We start from the raw sequence: 27,522 nt of genomic DNA, 5'->3' as shown, positions 1-27,522 counted from the left end.
AGAACTCCTTCCTTCCTGTACCTGGAAATCGGAGACGGTGGCTGTGCACTCAGCGGAAGTGAAGTTGCAGCGCAGAGCGTGCAGGAATCCGGGACCACCACTCGGAGTCCACCGCTTGGGTGTTGAGGATGCTGAGAAGCCGGGAAACAGGAGCTGCGTGCGTGGTCGGTGTGAGAAATGCGCAGAAACGGCCTGGAAAGGAATTGACGTGAGGGAAAGAGGGAGACCACTGCGGGCCGGGAGGGCCCAGCCAGAGTGGCGTGTGTGGGTGAGGAGCCCTGATGAGAGAACGTGCAAGACTGATGGCGGGAAGAGGGTGGGGGCTCCGAAGAGCTGCGTGGGAAAATCTGGAGCGACGCCTGGGAGACTTGGGGGAGATGATGAGAGGGCTTTGAGATGAGGAAGCTGAGACGTCTAGACGGGCAATAATTAGTCTAAGGTGAAATAAATAGCCAACAGGTGAGCCAGGACTTAAACCCCAGTCAGTACAAGGTGAATTTCCCAGCTCTGGCACCCCAAGAGCGTGGTAGACGGTGAACCTGGAATGCTGCTTGGGGCTTTGTTTTGTAGTGGGGTTTTTTTATGGGGCCTTGTTTTCAGGGGATTTGCATGTTGGGAAAATTGCTGTATACCGTCTGCTTCAGGGAGCAGCTCGACATTTTCAAGCAGTGAAGTGAAAGTATCATACGGGGTGACTGGGTCTGGTTCTGTGGCTCCTCCTCACCCCAGTCCAATGGATATTGTGTGCCTCGTGGAGAATTAGTGGTTTCCAGGGGGAGCGATTGCAGGCAGAGTAACTGGTCTGGAAAATACAAACACTCCAAGAAAAACCTGTGAATTGCCCCCATCATGCAGAGAGAAGCCCACTCTAGATGTGAACACGTCCATGTGAGAAGAGGATAGTTATCCACATATATGTGTTTATTTCTTCTTGCTTTTAAGCAAGTTAGAGTTTTATTTTGATTTTTCACATCACAAAATATATATGAATATTCTCTTTGTGAATGACTTAAGCAATGTGTGTATTCAGCAAAATATGAAAAATTTTCCCTACATGGCATAGCTGACCCCTGCAGTCCACAGGCCCATGTGAACATGCATTTTCTTTCTCCTTTGCAGAGGTTCTCATGACTTACACTTTGTAATGTACCCAAGAATTTTTCTGAATAGTAATCTACATAACTTTATGTTTCTATATGTTTTTTAAAACTTGTTTCAAACAGTGTGTAAGATTCTTAGACTAGCATTTTCACACGAAAACATTCCTTTTTAAGTACATATTCCTTTGGTCTTTTTTTACAGCTCCATAGATTTTCCTACTATAGTTGAAGTCTGATTTGTTAAACTGCTCCCTGTTAGTAAATACATCAGTTTTGAAGGAGGAATTGAAAATTTGAAGTGGATTCACAGGTGGTTATTTGACAGACATATGGACATGATATTGAGGGTGGAGGAGAGCAAAGACTCCATACCTGTGTGTGAAATCCTTGACCTCCTATCCTCATATGAAGAATTAAGCCCCGTGATCTAATACAGAACTCAGGGCTGCAGTCTCTGGGAAGCAGGAGAACTGAACGGCCTAAGACTGAATCCTCCTGGAGGGGTGGGGAGAGGGAGAGTCTGTGCACACTCGTATCTTACTGTTCCCCCTCCACCCAGGGCATCATGGCCCCCACACTGAGGTGAGACCAGCGGCTCCTACAGTCACACATACAAGGCCTGGGGAGGCTGGTCCCCAGAGCTGCCTGTGTTCCCACACTACTGCTCTTCCTTAGAAATTTTATCATTGTCTTTTTTATGTATTTCTCCTTGCTCTTCATGTCAAAATAAAAATAGAATTTACTGAAAAAATGTGAACTAATCTTCCAGACACCCAGGAGACACCTCTTATGCTTTACACTCTATTTCCTGTTAAGTACACAGTACTACGTTCTTTCTTGTCCATGATACAGGTTACACAACAGGACAATCAAGTGCTGAGGTATGCCCATTTCCTTCACAGCAACCCATAGCTTTTCATGATCCAGCTCAGTCTAAGGCTTTACTGTAGTCTATAAAATGTAGAATAACCCTCTTTTAAAATTCTTTGGAGCACTCCTGTCGCCAACAAAGACATCAGACATGTCTTGCTCCATATAAGGTAAATGCCTTTCTTGAAGCACTCTGAGCATCAAGTTACCTGCGTGAGAAATTAGAGCAGTGGTCCTATAGTTACTGCACTCCTTGTCACTTCTTTTCTTGGGGTCTGGGATATGTATTGAGTGTCTTCAGTCTGCAGGCCATTGTTTTGTTTTCCATATTTTTGGCATATTCTTGTTAGGATTTTAACAGATTCAGTCTCTGTGACTTGAAATAGTTATACCAATATCTCATGTACTCTGATGACTTATTTCTTCCCAGTACTTTCAGGGCAGCTTTCACTTCACTTTCTAGAATTACCGGTTTTTCCTCATAGACATCATCTTCACAAGAATCTGTTATCTGTTTGTCTCTTTTGTGTAGATCTTCAGTGTACTGTTCCCACCTTCCCTTTGTTTTCTCCTGATGGGACAGTGTGCTTCTCTGTAGGTTGTTCAACGTTCCTAATCTAGGTTTAAATTTTCCTTTGATTTCTCGAGTCTTCTGGAAGAGACCTCTTTTTCTTCCTTTATTGTTGTTTTCTTCTGTCTCTCTACATTGGCTGTTATAGTAGTTTTCTTTATCTTTATGTGACAGTCAGTGAATAACTGTGCTCAGGATTCTAACCCTACTTTTGTCACCTATTACTTTTGCTCCTCGCCTGTCCTTAACAATTTTTAGTGCTTCCTCTGTCATCAGTCTCAAAGAGGGTCCTAGAATGAATTAAGCCTGAACTACTGCTGAAAGCTAAAACCATAAAACTGAGGCTGTCCTTCTTTGGGCAAATCATGAGAAGGCAGGATTATTTGGAAAAGACAACGGTGCTGGTGGACAAGTAGAAGGCAGCAGGAAAAGAGTAAGATCAAGTATGAGTTGAACTGCCTTCATAAAGGAAGCCGTAGGCAGGAGTCTACGGAAACTGAGTGCAGGTGTAGAGGGCAGACATTGCAGACATCACTCACTCACAGGGTCGCCAGGAGTTGGAGCCGACTTGATGACACAAAACAGCAGACTACATGCTTATGTTGTGACTTTAAATAACCACCCACAAACTGGAGATTCTGCCAGATCTCTTCTTCAACCCTGTCCCGATGCTAGTTCCCTCAGCGGAAACCTCATCCATTATGTTTAAAATGTGTACTCTTCCTTATAAACCTAAGGCAAAACTTATAACCTTTCCATCACGTTAGTAATAATATATTCATGTTGGAGCATCTCAGACATTACAGAACTTATCATAATCTTTAATCCCAAACTTAGGCTCTTTACTTTGTGGCCCTGAAAACTATATTTTACTATTCATAAGAATTAACTCAATAATGCTGTGCATACTGTATTTCAAGTTGCTTTTTCACACTCAACTATGTATATTGGAGATATTTTCACATCAGTATAGAAGCTATACTATAGACAGATGTGTTTTACTATTTTTTCTTTGTGTGTGTGTGTATATATATATATATATATATATATATACCAATTTATTTTGCCATTGAGCATTGATGGATGCTAAAAGTTACTTTCTTTTTGCACCGTACATGTTGCTGTAGAAATTTTACTGTGTCTAATGGAGAAAGGGAAATCATCAGATTTTAGCTTCTGTATAAGATAAGGAGTTAGGGCAGAGTTTCTCAAGTTCAGCATTGTTGACACTTGGGGCTGGATAATTCTTTGTGGCTGGCACTGTCCTGTGTATTGTGGAATGTTGAATAGAATCTCTAGCCTTCACTCACTAAATGCCAGTAGGTCCCCCTTCAGCTGTGAAACCAAAGATGTCTCCAGAAATTGCAAGGTGCACCCTGGAGCAATGTCCCTCAGGTGAGAATTACTGCACTAGATCCTTTAGCATATTAATCGTGGTTATTTAAAATTCTCTGTTAACTTATCTTTAATTCAGGTTCTGTTGATTTCTTCATGGTTTTTTTTTAAACTTTTGGTTGTGTTTCATAATTTTTCATTGAATGTTGGACAGTGAGTGTAGGACAGTAGACACTGAGGTGTGTATTATTTTTTACTGTAAGTGGGCATGCTCTTCTGCTAGACTAGTTTTGAGGGAGCTTGAGTCCATCTGCTCAGGAGTCCTTGCGCCCTGGTCTTCAGTTTACTCTCATGTTACCTTGTGATCCTGTGCTCGCAGAGGGGCTGCTTAGCCCAGAGCGTTTTCCTCGTTCCTCCTCCTTCAGCTGCAGATCTGCCCAGTGTGGCTGCATCTCAGAGAGGGTCTCTGCACATTCTTGCCTCTGCCTCAGAGTGTCTACACTCTCACGATGGCTCAACCTTGTCCCTTAGCAATTCATTAAAAGATGTGGGTAAATTCTTCTTGATAATTTGTGTGCCACCCAAATCACTGCCTTTTGTGCTCTGTCATAGGGGAGCCAGTGCTCCTGACAGTCTGTCCTGGGACAACCCTGCCTTTCCTTAGATTTTCGGCTACTTGGTTAGCCATTACTTCAACTCTCTAGTGGTGCAAGGGGATGAATGATATTATAGTTTATATAGATTTTTCTTATTGTTAGTTTGGGAGCAATACTAATTTCTTATGTCTGTTTCCTAGGCAGAAGTGGAGATCCCCTCTGTCTTCTTTTAATATTTTCATTATTTTATTTTATTTTTTAGATTTTAAATCCATCAGCATATAACCATGCAAATTCATAGTTTAAGAAAATATCTCTTCACAAAATTAGTTTTGTGCAGATGAGGAGGCACTTGACCTGGAATTTATGAAGCTATATCTTTAATGAATGAATAACTAATTAACATATTTATTTACTTTTCTGACACCTTTTATTTACAGTACTTCTGAAGCATAGAGAGAATTTGGAAGAATGATGCAATAAACACTCATATGTCCTACATCTAGATTCAATAGTTATTAACATAGTGCCACATTAAAAAATCTTTCTCAATTTATGTACACACGTGAATCCATTTTCTTGCTAAAACATTTCATGGTCAGAGGCAGACATCATAACACTCCATTCTTCAATATTTCTTCAACAAATGTTGACGATTTCAAAGAATATTCTCTTTATAGCCACAATACTAGTATCACATCCAACAATGTTAACAGCAATTTCATAATTTACATGTCCAAGACATATTTAAATTATCCCAATTGTCTCCAAAATGTCTTTTATGGCTGTATATCTGAATCAGAGTCCCACTAAAACTGACATTTATTTGACTGTTGTGTTGCTTTTGTCTCTTTTAACCTAGAGTAGCTTCTAGTCACTTTCTAAAATGATATTGATTTTAGACGAGTCCAGGCCCATTGGCTTGTTGAATGCCCCAAGTTCTGGATTTTCCTGATTGTTTCCTCTTGATGTCATTAACTTGTTCTTCTGTCCCCTGTATTTCGTGAATACTGGAGGTTAGGTCTGAAAGAACAGCTACCAGCAAGCTTTACTATAAGGAGACAGGCACTATGTTTTTTCAGCTTAGACGCCTTACATTCTCTGTGACAACTACTCAAGTCTTACACTGTAGCAAGAAAGCAGCCATAGACAATACATCGATGAATGGGTGTGGCTGTGTTCAAATAAAACTTTATTTACAAAAGCAGACAGCTGCCTGCATTTGTCCTGCATGCTATAGTTTGCCAACCCTATATTAGGCTTGGATTAGGTTTAGGTTAGACTGATTTTTAAATAATTCTTTATTTACCACAATGGGATGTTGTAATTTCACATCTTATCAGGAGATATCTAATGTCAGGTTGCCCACTATTGATGACGATAAGCCTGAGCATTAAGCTCAGATGGTGACTGTCAGGTCTCCACATTGTAGATGTACACCTTGGCCCTTGTAATGAATCAGTAATCTGTGAGGTGATTCTTTGGCACTGTGGGCCTGGCCTGCCCGCCAACAGCTTTTCACCCAATGCTTTTAGTGACCTTTTACTGGATGTTGAAAATAAAATTCGATATTCTAATTTTATGATCTCTTCCACATTTATTGGCTGATATTTTAGGTATCACTATGGACTCATGGATATTTTTTATTTAATATGTTATAATCATTTACAGTTATTTTCCTTAACGTTCAAATGCATGCAGATTTGGTCAGGGAATCTTTTGTACATGTAACTGCTATGAATTTAGGTTTTGCCTACATTGCATGCTGAGGAAGAAATAATATTGTATATAAATACATCTGACATAATACATAGTATTAAAATACACTTTTTCCACAGTTCTGTTTATAAAATGTAAGGATGGAGAGACTATATTCATAGGGGTCTCATTTTACACTAACTGAAGAAACATTATTTTTAAGGTGTGAGCTCTGTGAAATCAGGAATTAAATATGTCTTGATCTGTGTGCAGCACATGGTGAGTAATAAAAATATACTTTTGAATGAATAAATCAGTGTGTCTTTAGAAATAGAGAGTGAAGAAGTTGAAGCATGTATGCAGGGATACAAACCATCCTTGTTTGCCTGTAGCCAAAGCATTTCATGGGACATAGGACATTTGGTACTAAAACCAGGAAAGGTGGGCAACTGGATTACTTGTTTACACTACATGCAGCAATTTGAACATTACTTTCCCCTCTTATGGTATTTTAAGAAAATCATTTGAGGCTCATTTTCCTTGTTATATATCTTCAACTTGAGGCACTTCTTTGTAGAAAAAGAGGTTGGAACACAGGGTTTCCTCCAAAGCCACTGGGGAATTGGGTCACAGCTCCTTGAGTCTGCTGGGAGTGAGATGAGCATGCCGTATGGACCAGAAAACCTAAATGCTCCAGCAACTGAATGTCAAACATTCTTTGCATACTTTGTCCCACAATGGTGCCATGAAGAGTTACATGAAAAAATAAATGAAAAAGTATTTTTTATAATCTTTGCCCAAAGGATGACTGTTCAGAACTTCCCAGGATACAAGCTCTTCTGGTTTATCTGTTCAGTTAATTCTCCTGAGAAGGAAAGTGTAAAAATGATACTATGTTAAAAAGTGCAAGACCTGTGTCCTAAAACCTACAAAAATTGTCAAAAGCAGTCAAAGAGTAGCTACGAAAATGGAAAAACATCCCATGTTCATGGATAAGAAGACTTAATATAGTTAAGATGGCAGTACATCCCCCAAATTAATCTACTAATTCAACACACTCCTTATCAATATCTCTGTTACATTTTTCTAAGAAATTGACAACCACATCTTAAAATTTACGTGGGACTTCAAGGAGTCCAGAACAGCTGAAACAATCTTGAAAAAAGATAGATTTCTAGAGTCAATTCCCCAATTTCAAGCCTACTACAGAATGACAGTAATCAAGAGAGATGAATGGAATAGAGTTGAGTTCAGAAATAATCACAAACATTCATGGTGAATTTATTTTGACAATGATGTCAGACAATTTCTTTGGAGAAAGAGTAATATTTTCAATAAATTATTGTGGAACAACCGGATATCCACATGCAAAGGAATGTGGACCTCACACCATAATAAAAGTTCACATCATTTAAAAAAATTAATTCCAAATAGATCATATACCTAAATGTAATGACTAAAACTGTAAAAGTCTTGGAAGAGAACATACGTGTAAATCATTGTGACCTTGGATTAGAGAATTCTGTTTTAGGGCTGACACCCAAAGCACAAGTGAACAAAAAAATAGATAATTTGGACTTAAACAAAATTAAAAACTTTTGTGCATCAATGGACACTGTCAAGAGAGGGAAACATCAACCCATGGATTGGGAGAAAACAATTGCAAATCATATATTCACAAGATACTTGTATCCAGAAAATATATAGAAGTCTTAGAACTTATCAATAAAAGAGAAATGACTCAATTAAAAACAGAGAAATGAGCTGAATAGATATTTCCTAAAAGAAGATGTGCAAATAGCTAATAAGGCCATAAAAAGATACTCAACGTCATTAGACATTAGGGAAATGAAATCAAAACTATAAGGAAAAACCACTTACCACCCACTAAAGTGCCAAAGAAAACAAGTGTAACAAGTGTTAGTGAGGATGTGGGGGAAGTTGGAACCCTCATACATTTTGGTCTTGCTCCTAGTGGCAATGGGGAACCATTAGGGGGATAGTTTGCAAGGTGGTACATGATGAAACTTTTGTTTTGAGAAGACGACTCTGAATTTTGTGTGGAAAACTAATTGGAAGAAGGAGAAGAGTGGAGAGGAGAGACCGGTGAGGAGGATATTGCAATCTAGCCAAGGGAAGACGGCTGCTGGAATTAGGGAGAAGGTGATGGAGACAGCGTCAACCATACAGATTTGTAAGCTACTGAGGAGGAAATATTAGCACAATTTAGCCATGGATTGGTTTGGGGTGGAACAGGGTAGGGAAGAGGATAATGTCAAGGATGTTCCCAGGTCCTGACTGGTGCAAAAAGATGGACGAAGGTGCCACTCAAAGAGATGAGAAACCCTGAAGAGGATTAAATTGGTGAAAAAGATGATAATTTCTGTTATGACAATGTTGAGCTGCTTCTGAGATATCTAAGTGGAGGTATCAAGTTGGCAATTGGAATTAATGGTCTGGGGATCATAGGTAATTCAGGGTTGGAGAAGTATATTTGACCATCATTTCCTGCATGGCTCTCTGAGTCCATGGACAAGATTGTCTATGAGGTGGGTATAATGTGAGAATAGAATTGTTTCTAGAACTAAGTCAGGTAGGGTACATGAAATCTAAAGAAGATGCAGAAAGCTCATCTAGAGAGATAGGAAGAATTCCAGGAGAAGATTCACGATGGAGGCAGTAACCACAGCATCCAATACTGCTGAGAGGACCAAAAGATATTTATTTTATCCAGTGATATGAACGTCAGTGGAGTCTCAATAGAGAGCTGTTTTGGTGGCATGATGGAGGAAAAAGCCACGTTTGAGTGTGTAGAGGAAGAAGAGGGAGGGATCAAATGCATAACATTAATACTTTTCAATGACAGAGAGACTTAGCCTGTTGCAATGAAGGTGGAAAGGATGCTGTTGAGATGGTGTGACTGTGCAGGTCCAGAGAGAGAATGCGTGAGAAACAATGTAAAGTTATTGAGAAGTCAAGAATGTCAGGAACCAAATACAGGCAGAGGGATTAGCCTTAAAAAGTATGAAGCACGTTTTGTCTGTCTGTGGGAACAAGATGGAATGAGGAGAGAATGAACCAGATGCCAAATGCCTGGTGTTTTTGAGAGCACAAAGTTAACCCTGTTTCATCTACTGAGTTGATTTTCCCTGTGAAGAAGTTGGCAGGAACATCTGCTGGGAAGAGGAAAGAGTTAGAAGAATGAGACCTCTGAGGAGTGGAGAATTTGGGAAGGGGCAGTTGTGGAGGGTGGGCAAGTACATAGGTGAGAGAAATGCAGAAGGCTTGCCAGGCAGATTAGGGGCTCATGAAAGTTGGAAGAAAGAATGAATTGGCTCAAGCCTTTGCACAACCCATACAGATCCCATGAGTCTCACTTTCTTCACCTATCAAGTGGGAATATAACAAAACTTAGCTCCAAGTGCTGATGTGAAGATCATGTGAACAAAAATGTGAGATGAGGTTTCGTAAACCTGAAAATACAAATGCTTGATACAATTCACATTGCTCGGATCTCTCCTATGCTTCTGTGATTCTCCTTCCTAGTTTTGCATTGCCTATGTGTTTTGAAAATACCAGGAATGATTGCAGACTTTTAAGGAAAGTTTCAAAACCAACTTAATACTTATTTCATTTTACTTTTATTACATAGATACCATGTACTTATTATTCTTTATATAGAGGGGTAGAATGGAATGACTTGGGATAAAGGATGGTGCTTGTGACCCTGTGCAGCTCGTGCATCACTGCTTCAGATCATTATTTCCTGCCTATAGAGCTCACTGTAGCATCTTTCTCTGCTTATGTGTAAGTATTTTCTATCTTCTCACCAAGGAAAATTAAAAAGCACATGGACCATGAGACACAAAATGCTGCTCCACCCGTGTGGGAAATAAGATTGTTGTGTGCAACAGTCAAGGTGAGCGTAGAAACACAGTACAAAAGTGCAGGAAGACGTCCATTCATGACAGGAAGTGTCTTCAGTGAGTCCAGGAGTAAACCAAGTGTGAGCCATCGTAGGGCATCACCTGCTGTATACCCAGGTTGTGCAGTGTGGGAAACACGTGCTGATCAAGCAGATCTGTTAGTCAAGTGCTCTGGGAGCAGTGCATGATCTTACCACACTGTGTCTGGAGGCCTCAGACCTGGCCCTGCTGGAGAGCGTGTACTTCTCAGACTCCACTTTGGTTTTCCTGACCCCTTTGCACCATTTCCCGTATTGTTGCCGGACCTGAGGAGGCAAAGCAGGCTCTGGGCCAACTTACTGAAAGGAGTGAGATGGGCAGAGTCCTGAGTGGGAGTCAGGCAGTGGTACCTGCTGGCTGAGGAGGCAGTGCACCAGGAAGATAAAGACGTCCTGCAGGTTGTGGATGATGAAGAATTGGCCATGATGTGGGCAGCTGGACCCACCTGCAGGATTCCCAGACACCTCGTGCAGCCCAAGATGAAGAGCTGAGCTGTGGCTTTAAATGTCAGCATCCCGAGGAGGAGGAGGAAGGATGCTCGTGATCCACCCAGAGAAACACAATCAAACCATTCTGATGTCTATTCCATGGATCCTCTGACTTAGTGTGATCAAATTTGACCTTTACTGTCCATGATTCCCCAAAAAGACTTGCCATTTGGGTCCAGGATGGCATTTTGACTTGGACTGAGGATGGTAGTGACACTTCATAATGTGGGTTTCAGAAACATCATGATGCTTCATGGAGATCCCTAATTTTATTCAACCAACTGTACTGAGGACCCTCTGTGCACCTGGCCCAGTGCTGCAGCCTGGGCATTAACAACAACAAAGACAAGATTTCTGTTTTCTCAGACCTTGCAGTGTAGTGGTTGGACAAAAACAAATGGTCACTTATAACATTTGTGGAGTGCAACGTACTCTGCCCTGGTCCCATCCAATACTGTTCCCATCCTCACCTTCTCCATGAACTGACCCAGAGCATCTTCTTCTCAGAATAGAGGCCATTAATTCTGTGCAAAGTTGAGGAAAGCTAAGGACATCCCCTAGCTCATGTCTCCCAGGGATGAGGATATGGCTTTGCTGAGGCCAAGCTGAGTCCAAACATGGAGGGTCAGGTACTGTCAACATTCCCTTACAGAAAGGCGTGGCTTATTTATGTGTCATATCTAAAAAAGAATTGCCTAAGCAAGGTCACAATGATTTACACGTATGTTTTCTTCCAAGACTTTTACAGTCTTGGTCATTACACTTAGGTACATGATCCATCCAGAATTAATTCTTTAAAGTGGTGTAAGGGTTTTAATATAGTGTGAGGTCCACATTCTTTTGCATATGGATCTCCAGTTGTCCCATCATCATTTACTGGAAAGATTATTCTTTTCCCCAGTTGACTTCAGCTCCTGGGCTGGCTGCCCATGTTTGTAAATAAAGTTTTATTGGCACACAGACATGCCCATTTGCCTATGTATTGTCCATGGCTGCTTTCCTGCTATGGCCACAGAGTTGACATTGTGATAGAGACAAGATGGCTCATAAAGCTGAAAACATTTCCTGTCTGGGCGCTTACAGAAGCTTTGCTGCCCTCTGGTGTAGCAGGTGAAGAACCTCAGAGACCGGCCTCCTCCCCTTCCATCATGATGAGCACACCCAGAACATTAGTCTCTGACTCAAAGGTCCATCAAAAGGTCAAATATGCAACTTCTATATTCAGAATTTTCACTGCTGGGCGTTGACCCAAATCTTCATTAATAGGAGTAGTTAAACATGGTACAGCCTTACTAGGGAATACTCTACACTGTGTGAAAGCTATATGTGAAAAATAAATTCCACAATCCTACACGTAGTATGAACCCATTTCTATAAGATTCATACAGATATGTCAATACATATGTGCATGTATAGAAATAATGACTAGAAGGACAGCTAGAAAGCTGTAAAAAGTACAGGTCTGTAGGAAGAATGACTGTGTGCGTGTCTGGAGTGAGAGACGGGTCAGAAGGAGGTGTAAGCGCAAAATTTCAATGTATAGATTTCTGAGCTGTTTAAATGATTGACAACAAGGAACAATTTATACATTTCTGGGCAATGAAAATAAAATGTTAAACCCTTAAGTTACTAAAAAGAAAGAAACCCATGTAGGTGGATAATGGACAAAAATAACTTCTGCCTAGGGCTGGTGATATGCAAACCCTGACTCTTCTGTTTCTCACCCTAGATGGTGTCTCCATCTCTGAGTTTTGGGAATGGAAAAATATTTTAATATTTCCCAGACTCTTTATTTTAATCATCTTTCTCCACAAAAACAATAATCCTCCAAAAGGATAAATATTTTTGGTGAGGAGAGATGTCACTTTCTTGTCTTAAAGCTTCAGATTGCTTTCTAAGGCAGATGCAGAAACTCCATACTCCTCCTTTTCCCTACATTCAGACTCCATCCAAACACCCCTCCAGCAGACTTTCCAAGTTATCTCCTATCAACGCCCTTCCAGGAAGTATCTAGTATAGTAGCTTTTTGAGCATTTGTGTTTATCTACAGTTTCTCTACAACTGGGAACACATCCTGGCTGATACTTGCCATCTGTGAGACCATGGACAAATTAGTTCAAATCCATACGTCTCACTTTCTTCACCCCAAAATGAGAATAAACAATATTTTCCTTATAGAGTTGTTGTATAAATAATCTCTTTTGTCACTTAACAAATAGCAGTTGAGCCCTTATCACGAGTGTGGCACTATGCTACGTGCTTGGCACTGGATATCCAATGGGGAGGAAAAATAGACGTGGTTCTCCCTCCTGTAGAGCAGGAAATCTGGTGAGACACCTGTGAGTTAGTAATTGCACAAACGGAGGGACCTCAGCACTAATTGAGGCCAGTGCTATGAATAAAACGAGCACCCTTTATAACTTCTTTCCAGGATGTAATGCTTGAGCTGTTAGTTAATATATAGATAGATGTTTTTTCAGTTTTTATAAATTTGAATTTCTTTTAATGTATATTGAGGAAGAAAATTCATGATTGCTTAGGATGATGTTAAGTTAAAAAAAAAAAAACCCTGAGAATCAAGGTAAAGATAAAGGCAGATGACAGAGGACATCATGTATAGAAACCCACGATGCTGTCAGAGGAGTGCCTGAAGTTGGAGAACGTTGACTTAACACAAAGGGATTCACACTTCAGCGGTCACTATTCAGTGAGTGGTGGTTGTCATTAGTGGAAGCCTCCTGGACCAGCTCCAAGCCATGAACTTTGGCTTCAGAACAACATGGAGTGGATGAGAATCAAGCATGCCCTGAGGGGCATTACCCACTTCAGTGTGGTTGACAAGGAAGTCAAAGGACTAGAGATAGAGACAGAGAAAAATGCACTCCAGGAATCAACAGTGATGTTTTCAGTGTGAGGTTCCTGGCATTTAGTTTTTCTTTGTGCTTTTCAAACAGTTCCAAATGTTCTGCATTTTCCCTGCATTCTTTGTGAAATTAGAAAACCATGCTATGTTCTCTGTGAATAAGGAGTCAATACTCTATTTATAATCCAAACAGTAGTCGCTCAAAGCCGTTATATGGCACATCTGCCAGTGGATGAGGGAACAGAGAAGAGAGGTGTGGGGACAGATAGTTTTTTCCCTGTCTTTTCTTGGAGGAACTCCTAAAAGTGGTCTCTTCCCCTGGCTTCTGCAGTTCTCCCCTCTTCACACCACTTCTCAGTCTTTTTCTCCCACCACCCTCCCCACTCTTTCTTGCAGCTATCACTGTATTCTCTTACCTTTGTCTCCCTAGTCCTCCTCAAGTCTGCAACACCCCACTCTATCTAAGCCCCTTACCTATCCCCTCATTGTCCCATATTCTCTCACATTCAAAGCTTCCAAGTTCAGTCATCTCCACCAATACCAGAATCCCCCAGCGCCCAGCTGCCAAAGGGCACTGGGAACACTCTGATTCCTTCCATACACCCATCTCCTACTTCCCTTCCTGGCCTCACATATCTGCCCCATTCTGCCTATTCTCTCTGTGCTCTCCCACATCCCCATTCCAGCAGCCATGTCTCAGCTCCTCACCTGGCCCACTGAGCCCTACCCTGTATCCATTTGCCTCAAGCCGTCCTGTCTCCCCGCCAAAGCTGCACCCTGTATCCAAGTCACTCTAATCCCTCTCCTAATTCTCACTGCTTTTCATTCTTCTGGGACCCTCATACTTCGCTCCCTTCTTTGTCAATCACACATTCCAGTTTCTCATAGTTCTCCCCAGCCCCACCCTGTTTGTCCTCCGTAGTCCCAGCCACCTGACAACCATAGGACTTCGGTCCATCTCAGATTGCTGAGTCCACAGTCCTCAGAATGTGTCGAGTTTTCCCAGTCCAGGCAGCTCTCCTCATTTTCCCTCAGGCCCCCAGACCTCCCCAATTAATCACTGCATCCCCTCCTGTTCCTCCAGTTGCTGAACCACCTCAGACCTATTCAGCTCACCATCCTAAATCCCCCCAAGCTCTCGGAGCCCTCCATTCCTGCATGTCTTCCTGTATCCTCTGTCCCTCCTAGTCTCCCCCGTCCATCCCCTACCCCTCTCTGTGACTGCAGTTACCCCTCGTCCAGTCTCTCTCCCACTCCCTGTGGCTCCCACTTTCTCCCCAGCCCTTCCACAGCAACTAGTGCCTCCACAGGACCCCCAATTCCAGTATGTTCCAATAAAACCCATCCTGATGGATCTTCTCACCATCTCCCCAATCTTCCCATCTTCATTCACAAAATTTCCCACCCACTTCTTCCCAGGCCCCTGTCCCTCTCTCACTGTCAGTCTTTCCAGCTCCCAGCACAGAATGCCCCCAAGGAAGACTGGCTGGTCTAGCTCGGTGTCTTGCCGGTTCCTGCAGTCCTGAGCAGCCCAGCCCCAATGGTCCCCTCCATTCACTCCACTTTTCTTCTCCTTACCCCAATGCCCTTCCTTCCATTTCACCCCTTAGGCCACCCCTCTAATCCCGAGGAACTTCCATATAATGGACTGTCCCTGTTGCATGCTTAGATCACTAGGACCGAAGTGCCCAGCTTCTGGATATCAACGTCATCCCTGAGATTTGAGGAATCCAACTCTGGAGATTCTGTTGTTTGTAGTTTAGATTTCCCTGACTTTTGAACTTCCGGTTCCGTGACGCATGGACTCCTTAACTTCCGGCTTCCGAGAGCCTATTGTTACAAAATTCTTGTGTCCAGATTCTATATTTTCCACCAGGGGGCTAAATCCTGAATGAGTCCCTCTTTCCTCATCCACACAGTGACCATCAGATCTGGGAAGAGGGACAACCGGTGAGTGGAGCCGCTCACAGCAGACACCCCAAAGTGGAGAGCTGAAGAGAAAGATCTCTTCAACCTTGTATCTTTGACTCTCTTCCCACCAGCTCTCATTGATGGGCGTGGTCTTGCAGTGGAAGTCTATTATGAGAAGTGGAAGCCCACTGCAGAGCCTTTTCTCATGGCTGTTTCTAACCTGATGACTGAATTCTGGAGAAATGAGTTGGGAAACCCCCATGCTCACTTGCCCTGGTTAACTCTTGTTCATCTTTGGTTTTCACACTAGAGCTCACTATTTGCTTTCTCACTTGACATTCAAAAATGACCCATGAGTAAGTGAATACTGTTATTCCCATTATAAATAAGGAGAAAAGCTTCAATATATTTTAAAAGGTGAAGATATGGAGGCAAATGCTGAGATCTGCCTCCCAAACCATAATCATCTGGGAATGCTGCCATCAGTGGACCCAAGAGCTCCCTCCCAGCTGCCCTCTACAACCAGGGCTGTTTTCCACTTCAGCTGCATCCCAACATTGGCTATGTGACCCCTAGACCATAGTATCTACTATACTGCGTTTTATCTTTCTCTTGTTTTTCCATCTTACAGATTGCTATGGATTGAATGTTTGTGTCCCCCACAAAATTCATATGTTGAAGCTCTAACCCCTAATGTGATGGTATATAGTGATGGGGCCTTGGGAGATAATTAGGGTTAGATGAGAGGGGGACCCTCATAGTAGGATTAGTGCCCTCATAAGAAAGAGACACAAGAGAGTTTGATTTTTTTCTCTCTCCATGCTTGAACAGGAAGAAAATGCCATGTGAGGACACAGTGAGAAGGTGGCCATGTGCAAACCAGGAAGAGAGCTGTCATCAGAAGCCAAACTCTGTCAAACCTTGATCTTGGCCTTCCCAGCCTCCAGAGCTATGACAAAAGAAATATCTGTTGTTCAAGCCACCCAGTCTATGGTATTTTTTTTGTGGCAGGCTGAGCTGACTAATACACAGGTCCTCAAGATCCCTGGGCATGGGGATCATGTCTGCCTTGTTCATTTTCGTTTCTTTCAGTTTAGCATGATGCCTTTCAAATGAGTGGGTGCTCATTAAATATTTGAAGAGTCAATGAATAAATTGGTGTAGGATGAAGAGCTCCCCTGAATATCTATATTATGTCCATAAATAACATTTTATTAAAACACAGCCATGATCATTCATCTGTGAGTGTCTATGGCAGTTTTCCTGCTACAATGGCAGAGTTGAGTTGTTGCTATAGATACCTGGCTGTGATGGTTAATTTTATGTGGCAACTTGACTGAGCCACAGGATGCCCACATAGCTGGTTAGGCATGATTTCAGGGTGTATCTGTGAGGGTGTTTCCAGAAGAGATTAGCATTTGAACTGGTGGACTGTGTAAAGTAGATGGCCCTCTCCAGTGTGGATGGGCATCACTCAACCCATTGAGGGTCTGGAGAGAAGAAAATGCCAGAGGAAGTTTGAATGAACTCAGCTGGACTGTTTGAGCTGGGACATCAGTCTTCTGCCCTCGGTGCTCTTGGTTCTCAGGCTTTCAGACCCAGACCAGAATCTATGGCTCTCTAGCTCTCAGGCCTTCAAACTATACCACAGGTTTTCCAGGGTATTCAAATGGCATGTGGCAGATTGTGGGACATCTCAATCTCCATTATCATGTGAGTCATTACCTCATAATACATATATCTTTTCATATACACATATAAATGTATGTGAGTGGGTATGTGTCTGTAGGTATACGTGTGTGTGTATATATATATCTTTACATATATATATGTATCTACATATATATATATATGTGTATATATATGTATATATAGGTTCTATTTCTCTGGAGAACCCTGACTAATACACTGGCCCACAAAGCCTAAAATATACATATCATGACCTGAACTTTTAAACTATCTGCATCCTGGTGTGAGGATGAAATGAGATGGTGTCTGTGAAATAGTTTATTCTCAATTGTCCAGCTGTATGACTTGGTTTATAGAAATCTTTCAGCCTGTGTCAACTCTAGCTGTAAAAATCACTTCCTTTCCCCCTGAAAGCTCCATGAAGGCAGGACCTCTGTCTCTCCTGATCTCTGCCTTGGACATGTAAGTAGTCAATATTTTTGAATGAGTGAATAATTAAACACATAGAAAATAGAACAAAGGAAGTAAGAAATCCTGAGTACAGCGTGAATATCCCCGTTCTTTTGCATGTTGTCAGTGTGAAAATCCACTGAGGCTGGTTTTCCCACTCATAGACTTTCAGCATCTGGAATAGTCTTTGTAGGAAGGAGAGGCTTCAGGACCTCAAAAATTGGACGACACCTGGCCTTTTATATGTTGAATGTTTTCTGAGCACACTGTAGGGCACAGGAAAATTCCAGATTTCACAGGAACTGAGTGTCGAGCATGTCCACATGACTTCCTTCACATTGTTGAAATGATGGATTTCTTGAAAAACACGCCACAAAGTCTTCTTTTATCCTCTCTTCTTATATTCCATAGGACAAGAAGATATAGTTCAAAAGATATTTTAATAAACCTGGAAATATAATATTTCAGACATTATTTTTAAGACTACAGAAAGATAACTTAAAAGTTTCCTTTGAAAAAAATAAGAAATTTAAGAAATCTTAATCACAAAATTTCCTTGCCAGATGCATTTTTCAGGGTAAGATCAAAAGACCTTATCAGATAGCATTCTGCTAGACCCCGGTATTTCTCAGAAGTCCCTTCTCCCTACATTTCCACACCCCCAAGTTACAGAAGCCAACAGCAATTAAATCTGCTACAGAAAATAATCAGTTTCAAAGTGTGATTTCTGATCCCTCTGCTTCAGAGTTTGTGATATGTTGCTTTATGCATGGAGTCATAAAAGAGGGTAGGTGAGAAATTAATGAAGCGTGGGAAATATTATCTGTTGTTCTTCACTTAAAATGGAAAGGAAGAAGCATTAAATTCTCTTTCCCCCCCCTAACCTTTCAATCTGCAATATGAGTCATTTATTACTAGGTCTACAGGAAGCTCAGTGTAATTTCTTGTGTTTGAGATGGGCAACTACACATGCTTATGTATACTCCAGAAGTTTATAAATACTGTACTTTAGGAAATTATTCAGATCTGAACATAAGAGAAAATAGTGTGTTATTCTTGAAAGAGACTGCAGGAAGCCACAGAGGAGAAGCCAGAATGGGGGTGAGACATCCTCACATCTTTACACAACAGAGACTACAAATTTTAGGAGACAACAGAAAATAATATTACAATAAGCAATGAATTTTCTTGGTCCTTTGCCCAGAGATAGTAGAAATAGTTGAGATTACTTGAATTTAGAAGATTTCATTGGCTCTCTGATGCCATTACTGTATTTCTGTCACAGAAAGTATGTTTCCTTTCTTCATATGTATGTCAACGTGGGAGTGATGGTAAATATTTCTTCAAATATCTATAATATGATGGCGATTTCGGTGGCTCTACAATAGATAGACTAAACCTATGTACAATAGGTGTAGTAGACAGAATAATGATCCCCTAAAGATGCCAACATCCTAATCTCTGAAACCTATGAGTATGTTACTTTACATGGAAAATGGATTAAGTTGAGGAACTTGAGTTGCAAAAATTATCGAGGATTTTCCAGGTGAGCCAATGTAATGATTAGGGTTTTTAAAAGGGAAAGAATGAGGCAAAAGAGTCAAACATGGGAAAGGAGACATAATGACAGAAGCACAGGAGAGAGAGATAGACAGAATTGAAGATGCTACACTGCAGGCTTTGAAGATTCCGTGGATCAAGGGGCCACTAGCCCAGAAATGCAAGCAGCCCCTAGAAGCTGGGAAAGGTGAGGAAACGGATATTCCTCTAGAATCTCCAGAAGGAGCACAGCTCTGTTGATACCTTGATTTTAGTCCCATGAGACCATTTGGACTTTCTACTTCTAGAACTATAAGATAAATTTGTGTTCTTTTCAGCAGTAAGTCTGATGTAATTTGTTACAACAGGAGTAGGGAACAAATACAATAATAGTGTAGATGTGAAAGTATAAGTTTTCTGTGATTCTGGAGTGAGGAAAGCATCAATTTGGTTCAGGGGCTCCTAGGAACTAGCTCCCAGGGAAGAGGATATGGCCTTGCTGAGGCTGAGCTCACTCAAGAACGTGGAGGGTCTGTTAGCATTCCCTTAAACAGAAAGGCATGCATTATTTGTTATTTTCTTTCTGAATGAGTGCAAGTGCTGAGCGGGACAGGGCTGTGATACAGCAAGAATGGAGCCTCTCGGATCCATGGGACTCTCCCTTGTGTGGACGACATCAGCTATACTGTGGGATGCTGCATCAGCTCCTGCTCCATTACATTGTGCATCCTTGGCTGAATCAACATTAACAGTGTGTGGGAGGGATGTTCTTTCCCTCCCACCAAAGCACAATCCACTTGAAAGCCAGAAAAGGGATGCAAGTAATTAGTTCTGTGTCTAAGAAGACTGTCTAATTTGAAGGGAGGAGAGGAAGGAGGCAATGGAGGATTTAAATGTTTAGCAATTGGGTCAAGTTCACGTAGCAAGCACTTGGTAGAGCTGATATTTCATTCCAGATCTGTTTCAGTCTGGGAACTAAGATCTACTGAAAGCTCTAGATCATAAGGAAATATTTGGGTGTTAATAGGTAGCCATGAGGGTTAATAATAAAGCAGTAACTAAGGCAGAGAATTATCTTGAAACTCTCGAGAGAAAGAGGCACCATAAGCTGATCAATAGTTTGTTCTAATAATTTACCCCCATCATGGTCAGACAGTTCATTCTTTTGTTTGTTCAATAGACAATTGTTGAGCACTTGGGAAGTGTTAGATGCTGGAGAGAGATTGATGAACAAGACAGTTCCTGCCACATTTTGCAGCTGCAGTTTGTTCATTCATTAATTTAATCAATCATGCAGCAATCATGTATTGAGCATTTCTACATGCCTGGCCCTGTGTGAAATGTTAGGGAACAATAGGAAACAAAAGTAACAAGGTGACTGATTGGGATGAAATCGAGAGGGAAGACAGACATTAATCAAATAGTAAAAATGAAGAGTAAAATGACATGAACAAATGCTCTGCCGGAAAGGTACAGGGGCTATCGGAGTTAAAAACAAGAGAATTGGACCTATTCTGAGCAGGGAGAGAAGGTGTTTTGGAGGAACTGACATATGAGTTGAGATCCTAAGGCTTACATAGTTTTGAGTCAAGAAATATAAAACAGTCTTTCAAGAAGAGGGAATATGTTGAAAGCCTTGATCCAAAGAGGCACAGTGAATTTAAAAAATTGAAAGAAATTTGCTGAGGCAGGAATAAGGGTGAACACGTGGTAGATGAAGCTGGAGAGGTAAGCAGGAGACAACCCAAGCAAATTCTCATTGAGTTATTGAATTCGGGTTTGATCCTACACGTAGTAGGTTTAAAAGGAGGGACATGATTTTATTTGTGAGTTGAAAAGATCCCTCTGACATACAGGATGCATAAGAAGATGACAAGAGTCTAAAGGGATGGTCAGTTAGGAGGATAGTGCAATTGCTCAAGCAAGTAAAGATGGCAGCCTGGCCAAGCAGGAGCTGATGAGGGTGGAGCCAGCTGGACCTACTGGGGACATGTTGAGAAGACAGGAGCAACAGGAGTGTATAATGGACAGATTATGGTGGGAAATAAGATAATTGTTTGAGAGAAAATTTCAGGTTCCAAACTTGTGCCACAGCATCGATGCAGTTCCATTCAGAGAGAAAGACACCACGGGAAAGGATTGGATTAAGGTAAAGATTGCAAGTCTTATATTGGAAGGCTGAGTTGAAGGTGTCTTTGAGATACCAAAAAATGTCAAATAAGTAAGTGGAAATACCTCTCGAAATCTCGGAGGAGAGGTCAGAGCTAGAGAAACATACAAGGCCATCATTTGCATCTAGGTGGTGACTGGTCTAAGGAACAGATGCTATTGTCTAGGAGGAAAGAATTTCATGAGAACTGAAGTTGTTCTGGAACCAATCCATTGGACAGAGCTATAAAGGAGACAGAGAGAAAAGGTAGCGAGAGTGGAAGAAAGAAATGGGGTGGTGTATAAGGAGAATCTAGAGGGGAAAATGATGGAGAGTTTCATGAGATAGGAGTGGCAAACAGTGTCAGAAGTTTCTGAGAGGACTTTCAGGGACATGAATATCATTGTAGGTCTAAGAGGTATATGTTTTGGTGGAATGATGGGGGAAAGAAACCATGTTTGCATGGGTTGAGGGAGTGAGTTCAAGGCAGGGAAATGGAGACATAGAGAAAAGTCAACTCTTGGCTGGTAGCTAGAAGGGGGCCAAGTAGTACATGTTTGTAAGATAGAAGAGAAGCAAACGTGTTTCCATGACTATGGGAGGAACATTGTTGAGAAGGTGAGGGAAGGAAAGAGGGAGGGAGTGAGGAAAGGAAAGAGAGAGAGAGGGGATGTGTGAACAATAATGTAAGGATAATAAGGCATGAAGGATAGGATCCAAAGTGGAGGTGGAAGCATTGTCTTCAGAGAGGAGAAGGGAAATTGTGTCAATGACATAGGGATGTAGAGAGGATGCACGTGGTGTTTGGTTGGTATGGCTGATGGCATGGAGTGTGCAAAGTCTCATTGTAATGACTGACTTTCTCTGTGAAATAGGTGATGAGACAATTTGCTGAGAAAAGGAGGAGATATAAGATTCAGCAGTGGAACCACTGCTGGATGAACAAGGTAACAAGAGAAGGCAGAAGGACTTCCTGGTAGCACAGTAAGTCCTTTTAAATGGGAGGGACGACTCACGAGATTTAATAGAAGCTAGAAGAAGTGAGAAAATGTAGGCAAAAGAACTTTGAAAGTCTAAGCCAGTTAAGTGTCGCTTCTTACTAATTGGTGCCATGAATCACCCCATGCCATTCCTGCTTTTCCTTGCTGGTTTTGCAGTGGGTAGAGGGTGATGAAATATCGTACGGTGCTTTTAGGAAAGCCTAAAATGCCAGCTACCACTTGTTTCTGTTTAATTCATAAATGTGTACATCATTTCCCTCCATTTCTGCCTTTTTGGGGGTACTGTTGAGTGACTGTCAGATAGCAGTGGGTGTAGAGGAAAAGGACAGAGTAATGTGGCTCTGAGGAAATGTGCATCACCACTGTAGATCATTGATTCTTGCTTGTTTAGGTAAGATGCATGGCACATAGCATGTGTTCAGTAAGAGTGTGATGTATAAAAGTCTAGACTAACAGTGTTCCCTAAGAAGTAAGAGCAAAATATGTTTTTTTAAATAAGCTTTTAAACTGAACCAATTGCTAATGGTCAATGAGTCCAGCAGTAAACCAAGTGTGAGTCATCCCAGGGCACCCCCTGCTGCAGACACAAGTTGTCCACTGTGGGAGGCGCGTGTTTTTCAAGTAGATCAGTCAGTGGAGTATTCTGGGAGCACTGCATGATCTTACCATGATGGGTTTGGAGGCATCAGACATGGCTCTGCTGGAAAGCGTATATGTCTCAGACTTGCCTTTGATATTTCTGACCCTTTTGAACCATTTCCCATATTGCTCCCGAACCTGCAGAGGCAAGGTATACTCTGGGTCAGCTCACTGAGTGGAGTGAGCATGGGAAGAGTCCTGAATGGGAGTCAGGCAGTGGTACCTGCTGGCTGAGGAGACAGTACACGAGGAAGATGAAGACACCCTGCAGGCTGTTGATGATGGTGAAGAGGTAGGCCATGACGTGGGCAGCTGGACCCACCTGCAGGATTCCTAGACACCACGTGCAGCCCAAGATGAAGAGCTGAGCTGTTGCTTTAAATGTCAGCATCCTGGGGAGGAGGAGAAAGGAGGCTTGTGATGCACCCAGAGCAACACAATCAAACAATTCTCATCTCCACCCCATGGATGCTCCTGCATTCCCCTGTTGGTAATGAATTCTCAGACTGCATTTTGATCAGCTTTGATCTTTACTGTCAATGATTCCCCATAGTAGACGTGCCACTCAGGTCCAGGGCAGCATTCTGATTTGGATAGAGGAGGATAGTGATACTTCAAAATGTAAGTTTCAAAAATTTTTTGATGCTTCATAGAGATCCTTAATTTCATTCAACCAACCCTAATGAGGAGGTACTGCACCTTAGGCTATGTGCTGGGGCCTGGGCATTAAAAATAACAAAGGCAAGATTTCTATTTTCATTTGGAAAGGATCATTATAGCACATAGAATAAGGAGCATTAATTTTGCACAAGGGTTCCTGGAGCAAAGGACTTCCCAAGCCCCCTAGATTTGATGGTGACTAGGAGTTTTTCCAGAGAGAGAAATGGATGAGGTATGAGAAGGAGCCTTAACTGACTGTGAGGTATGAAAGTGTCATAGGAGCAGGCACAGATTTTTCTAAGTGTTTCACGGGCACATAAATGTTCTTTGCACTTATGTCATAGGACTGCTGACAAAAGTCCAAAGAATGTTTATCAACAAATGTCAATCCTTCCTGTTGCAGAGGGAGTTACAAGCTGGGATTAGAGATGGACAGAACATTTTGACTGGGTGTCAGACACACACCACTGAATCTGATCTGGCCACCTTTGAAGCATAACTGGGTATTGTACTCAAGTTCCCTCAGAAGACCCTGAGAAGGAACACCAGGCGCTGCTGAGGCACATGGCTTTGCTCTTGGGACCACATGTGTCTGTGGGGTTGTCACTTTCTTCTCCACCTTACCTTTTGTTCTGGAGGGTGGACACATCACTGTTGAGGGAAGAGAGTTTGCTTTTCAAAATCCAGAGGGTCACCAAAAAGAAAGTTTCATTGACCTTCAGAAAATCACAGAAAGTTTATTGAGTAAAATTTCCATCTGGTTTTGAATCCTAGCCTGTCTAACATCAATTCCACAATTAAGTAGTTTTAATATTTTGTAACAATTTTAGAGTTTGTAGTTTTTGGAGGATTTTAGAAAACCAAACCAAACTCATGATATGCCAAGGAATTCCTGCTCCTGTCCCCTTACTTATAATTCTGCTCTTCTAATTGCCCTCAGCTGAGCATTAAGGATGCTCTGATGTCATCACTCACAGAGAAGATGGCACAGACTGGTCCAAGGAAGCCCCATATAAATCCTTTTTCTGAGTGGAGCCAGCAGCTGAGCAAGAGAGAGAATAAAAAATGCATTGGTCCTTAGGGATATAGAGCAATTATGCAAATTCATTCATTTATTCATTCTTCTACAAATATTGAGTGTCTTCTCTGTGATAGGCTATGTGGTTGGCTCTGATGATACAGCTTTGAAGAAAGTAAACATCGTTTTAAGTCCCACAAATCTCACATCGGGCAGGAGACAAGCAATTAGACACAGTGTGACAATAAAACAAAAACAGGAGGCTATGAGAATGTATCCTAGATGTCATGCTTAATTTGGGCTTTAAGAGTTTAGAATTTTTAGGGAAGATACCTCAATGAAATAATAGTTCAGTTGAGATATGAACAATGAATGGATGTCTCTGAGATAAACAGTGTTGACGCAGGGGAGAAGTGTGAAATTTTAGGTTCAGGAGACTGAAGTTTTCAATAGTCTTGTTAACCTAACGTGGTTCTAAAGGGCCCTTCTTACACTATTCAATTTATTGATTTTTCATCTGCTGCAAAACTCATCCACTGAGTTTAAAATAATTTTTCTGGCTTTATTGAGATATATTTCACATACCATAAAATTCACCCACTTAAACTGTACAGTTCAATGATCTTTAGAATATTCAGAGTTGTGCAACCATCACCACAATCTACCTTTAGAACATTTTCAACTGCTCAGGAAGAAACTTCAGAGTGATGTCAGCATCATGGTGGAGTGAATTATTCTCTTTGTCTCACTCCTTTAGGTTACAACCAATTGGAAATCTACTGACAACAGAGGACTCCCTACACAGTACAACAGGATGCCTAAGAGATCCATGCATCTATACATCTGAAGGTGGGTGGACTGGATCCCAAGGAGGCAGTGGAACCAGAGGAGCAGCCCCCACTCCCTCCCCTGGCAACAGTGGCCCGGGGCAGGGGTCCCCACACCAGTGCATGTGCCTCCGAGCTGATGTTGTGTGGCCAGAATCGAGAGGCATGGCTTGATCCTTGTCCATTCCTCATGGATCCAGCACATGCACCTGTCAACAGAGACTGTGGCAGCTGAAACACCAGGTGTGCCTTAGCCCCTGCACCCCCAGCCAGCACTGGCTGGTGGTGCACACACCCTGAGAATTCAGGACACAGGGGATCCAGTGACCCAGCCCCGTGTCCCACCCCCAGTAGTGGCCCACACTTTCCAACATGGGGACAGTATGCAAATTTGGATATTCCTGCTTGGGGCAGGTAGCCCTGATCAGAGTTTTCAAAACATACCAGCAAGCACCAGAGACCAGAGGCTGCAGAGCAAGCAATGACCACAACCACTCTCTGCATAGCCTGTCTGCTCCCTCCCAGTAGTGGCAAGTGGAACCTGTGACCAGAGGCCTCAAGAGTCACAGCAGAATTAGTGACCCAGCCCCAGTGGCAGCACCCACAACACTGGCTCCACTAGCAGCAGGGGTTGCATACAAGTCCCCAGGGCCCTGGGCCACCAGCACTGACAGCAGCACCTGTGAGTCCAGTGCACCAGGCAGCAGTGCAGGCAGCAAACTCAGGCAAACAAAGAGCAGCAGCACAGGTGGGGCAAAAGGCAACAGCATCTCAGGCCATGGAGGTCCCATGGAGAGCCATTGGAGAAACACATGAACCAGAGGATCCCAGAAACAGCAGAAGTGCTCACAGCATGGTGACACCCATGGCAACTCCTATGACTGCAGCAACATCATAAGCAGCAAGACACCAGGAACTTCAGAGGCACAAGCGTCATAAAGAGGGTACTGGCAACACCTCTAGCAGAGGCAGTGGAGGGTGGAAATGGCAGGCTCTCAAATACAACCATAAGCAGCTCAGAACCAAAGTAACCAAAGCTGTACCCAAATAAGAAAGATAGTTATTACAACAAATGCAGTGGCAGAGGATGAGGTCATCAAATACCATGAAGATCTACAGTAACAAGGCAGAACAGAAAGAGAGTGACAACCCTCTAGAAACCAAACCTGAAGTCACAGAAAATTACAATCTAACTGACAGAGTATTCAAAAATAGCTGTCAAAAATAAACTCAAGAAGTTACAGGAAAGCACAGAAAGACAGTTCAATGAGCTCAAGAATAGAATTAAGGAACAGAAGGACTACAACACCAAAAAGAGTGAAACTCAAACAAACAAACAAACAAAGAAAACAAAACAAACAAATTCTGGAGATGGGGACCACAATTAATGAATGAAAAATAGAAAGCTTTAAAAATAGAGCAGACAATATGCAAGAGAGAATTAGTGACCTTGAAGATAGAAATCTAGAAATGATTCTGGTGGAGGAAGAGAGGAACTAAGATTTTTTAAAAATGAAGAAATTCTACGAAAAATATTGGACTCATTTAGGAAAAGTAACACAAGGATAATATGCATCTCAGAAGGAGTACAGAGGGAGAAAGGAGGAAAGGGCTTATTCAAAAAAATATTAGCTAAGAATTTCCCAAACCTGGGGCAGGAAATGGATGTAGGAAGCCAATAGAACTCCTAATACCTCAATGCAAAAAGACCATCCCAAGCCTTGTAACATTGAAACTGTCAAAAGTCCATGCGAAAGTGAATACTAAGGGTTGCAAGAGATAAGAAGATGATCTACGAAGGAACTCCCATGTGACTTTCATCAGATTTCTCAGCAGAAACATTACATGCTAGGAGAGAGTGAAATGATATATTCAAAATACTGAAAGACAAAAACTATTAGCTGAGAATACTATATCCAGCAAAATTGCCTTTCAGATAGGATGGAGAAATAAAAGCTTTCCCAGACAAACAAAAGCTGAGAGAGTTCATTGCCACTAGACCTGCCTTACAAGAAATGATGCAGGGAGACCTCCTACCTGAAACAAAGACAAAGGTTTACAAAGCTTGGAGCATAGAGATAAATGACAAAATCAGAAAAATTCAGCTCTATACCAGAACAGGTGAGCACACACTTTATTATAACATAAAGGAT

General features: G+C 41.9%; 1 protein-coding gene across 1 annotated transcript in view; it reads right to left on the bottom strand.

The window, feature by feature from the left end:
* Nucleotides 1-16,301: 16,301 nt before the first annotated feature.
* The window catches only part of LOC131394268 (adhesion G protein-coupled receptor E2-like), a 38,078-nt gene continuing 26,857 nt past the window's right edge, over nt 16,302-27,522 (bottom strand). The window contains exons 14-18 of the mRNA XM_058525487.1: nt 24,500-24,566; nt 24,149-24,240; nt 23,088-23,256; nt 22,892-23,002; nt 16,302-17,984 (exon numbers count right to left, since the gene is read on the bottom strand). Coding sequence (XP_058381470.1) covers nt 17,976-17,984; nt 22,892-23,002; nt 23,088-23,256; nt 24,149-24,240; nt 24,500-24,566 — 448 coding nt within the window. The 3' untranslated portion in view covers nt 16,302-17,975. The remainder of the gene's footprint in view (nt 17,985-22,891; nt 23,003-23,087; nt 23,257-24,148; nt 24,241-24,499; nt 24,567-27,522) is intronic.

This window comes from Diceros bicornis, chromosome 30 (genome assembly GCF_020826845.1).
Source record: "Diceros bicornis minor isolate mBicDic1 chromosome 30, mDicBic1.mat.cur, whole genome shotgun sequence".
In the NCBI taxonomy this organism is placed as follows: Eukaryota; Metazoa; Chordata; class Mammalia; order Perissodactyla; family Rhinocerotidae; genus Diceros; species Diceros bicornis.
The sequence above is the reverse complement of the archived record's forward strand: the minus strand, read 5'-3'. Positions and strand labels throughout refer to the sequence as shown.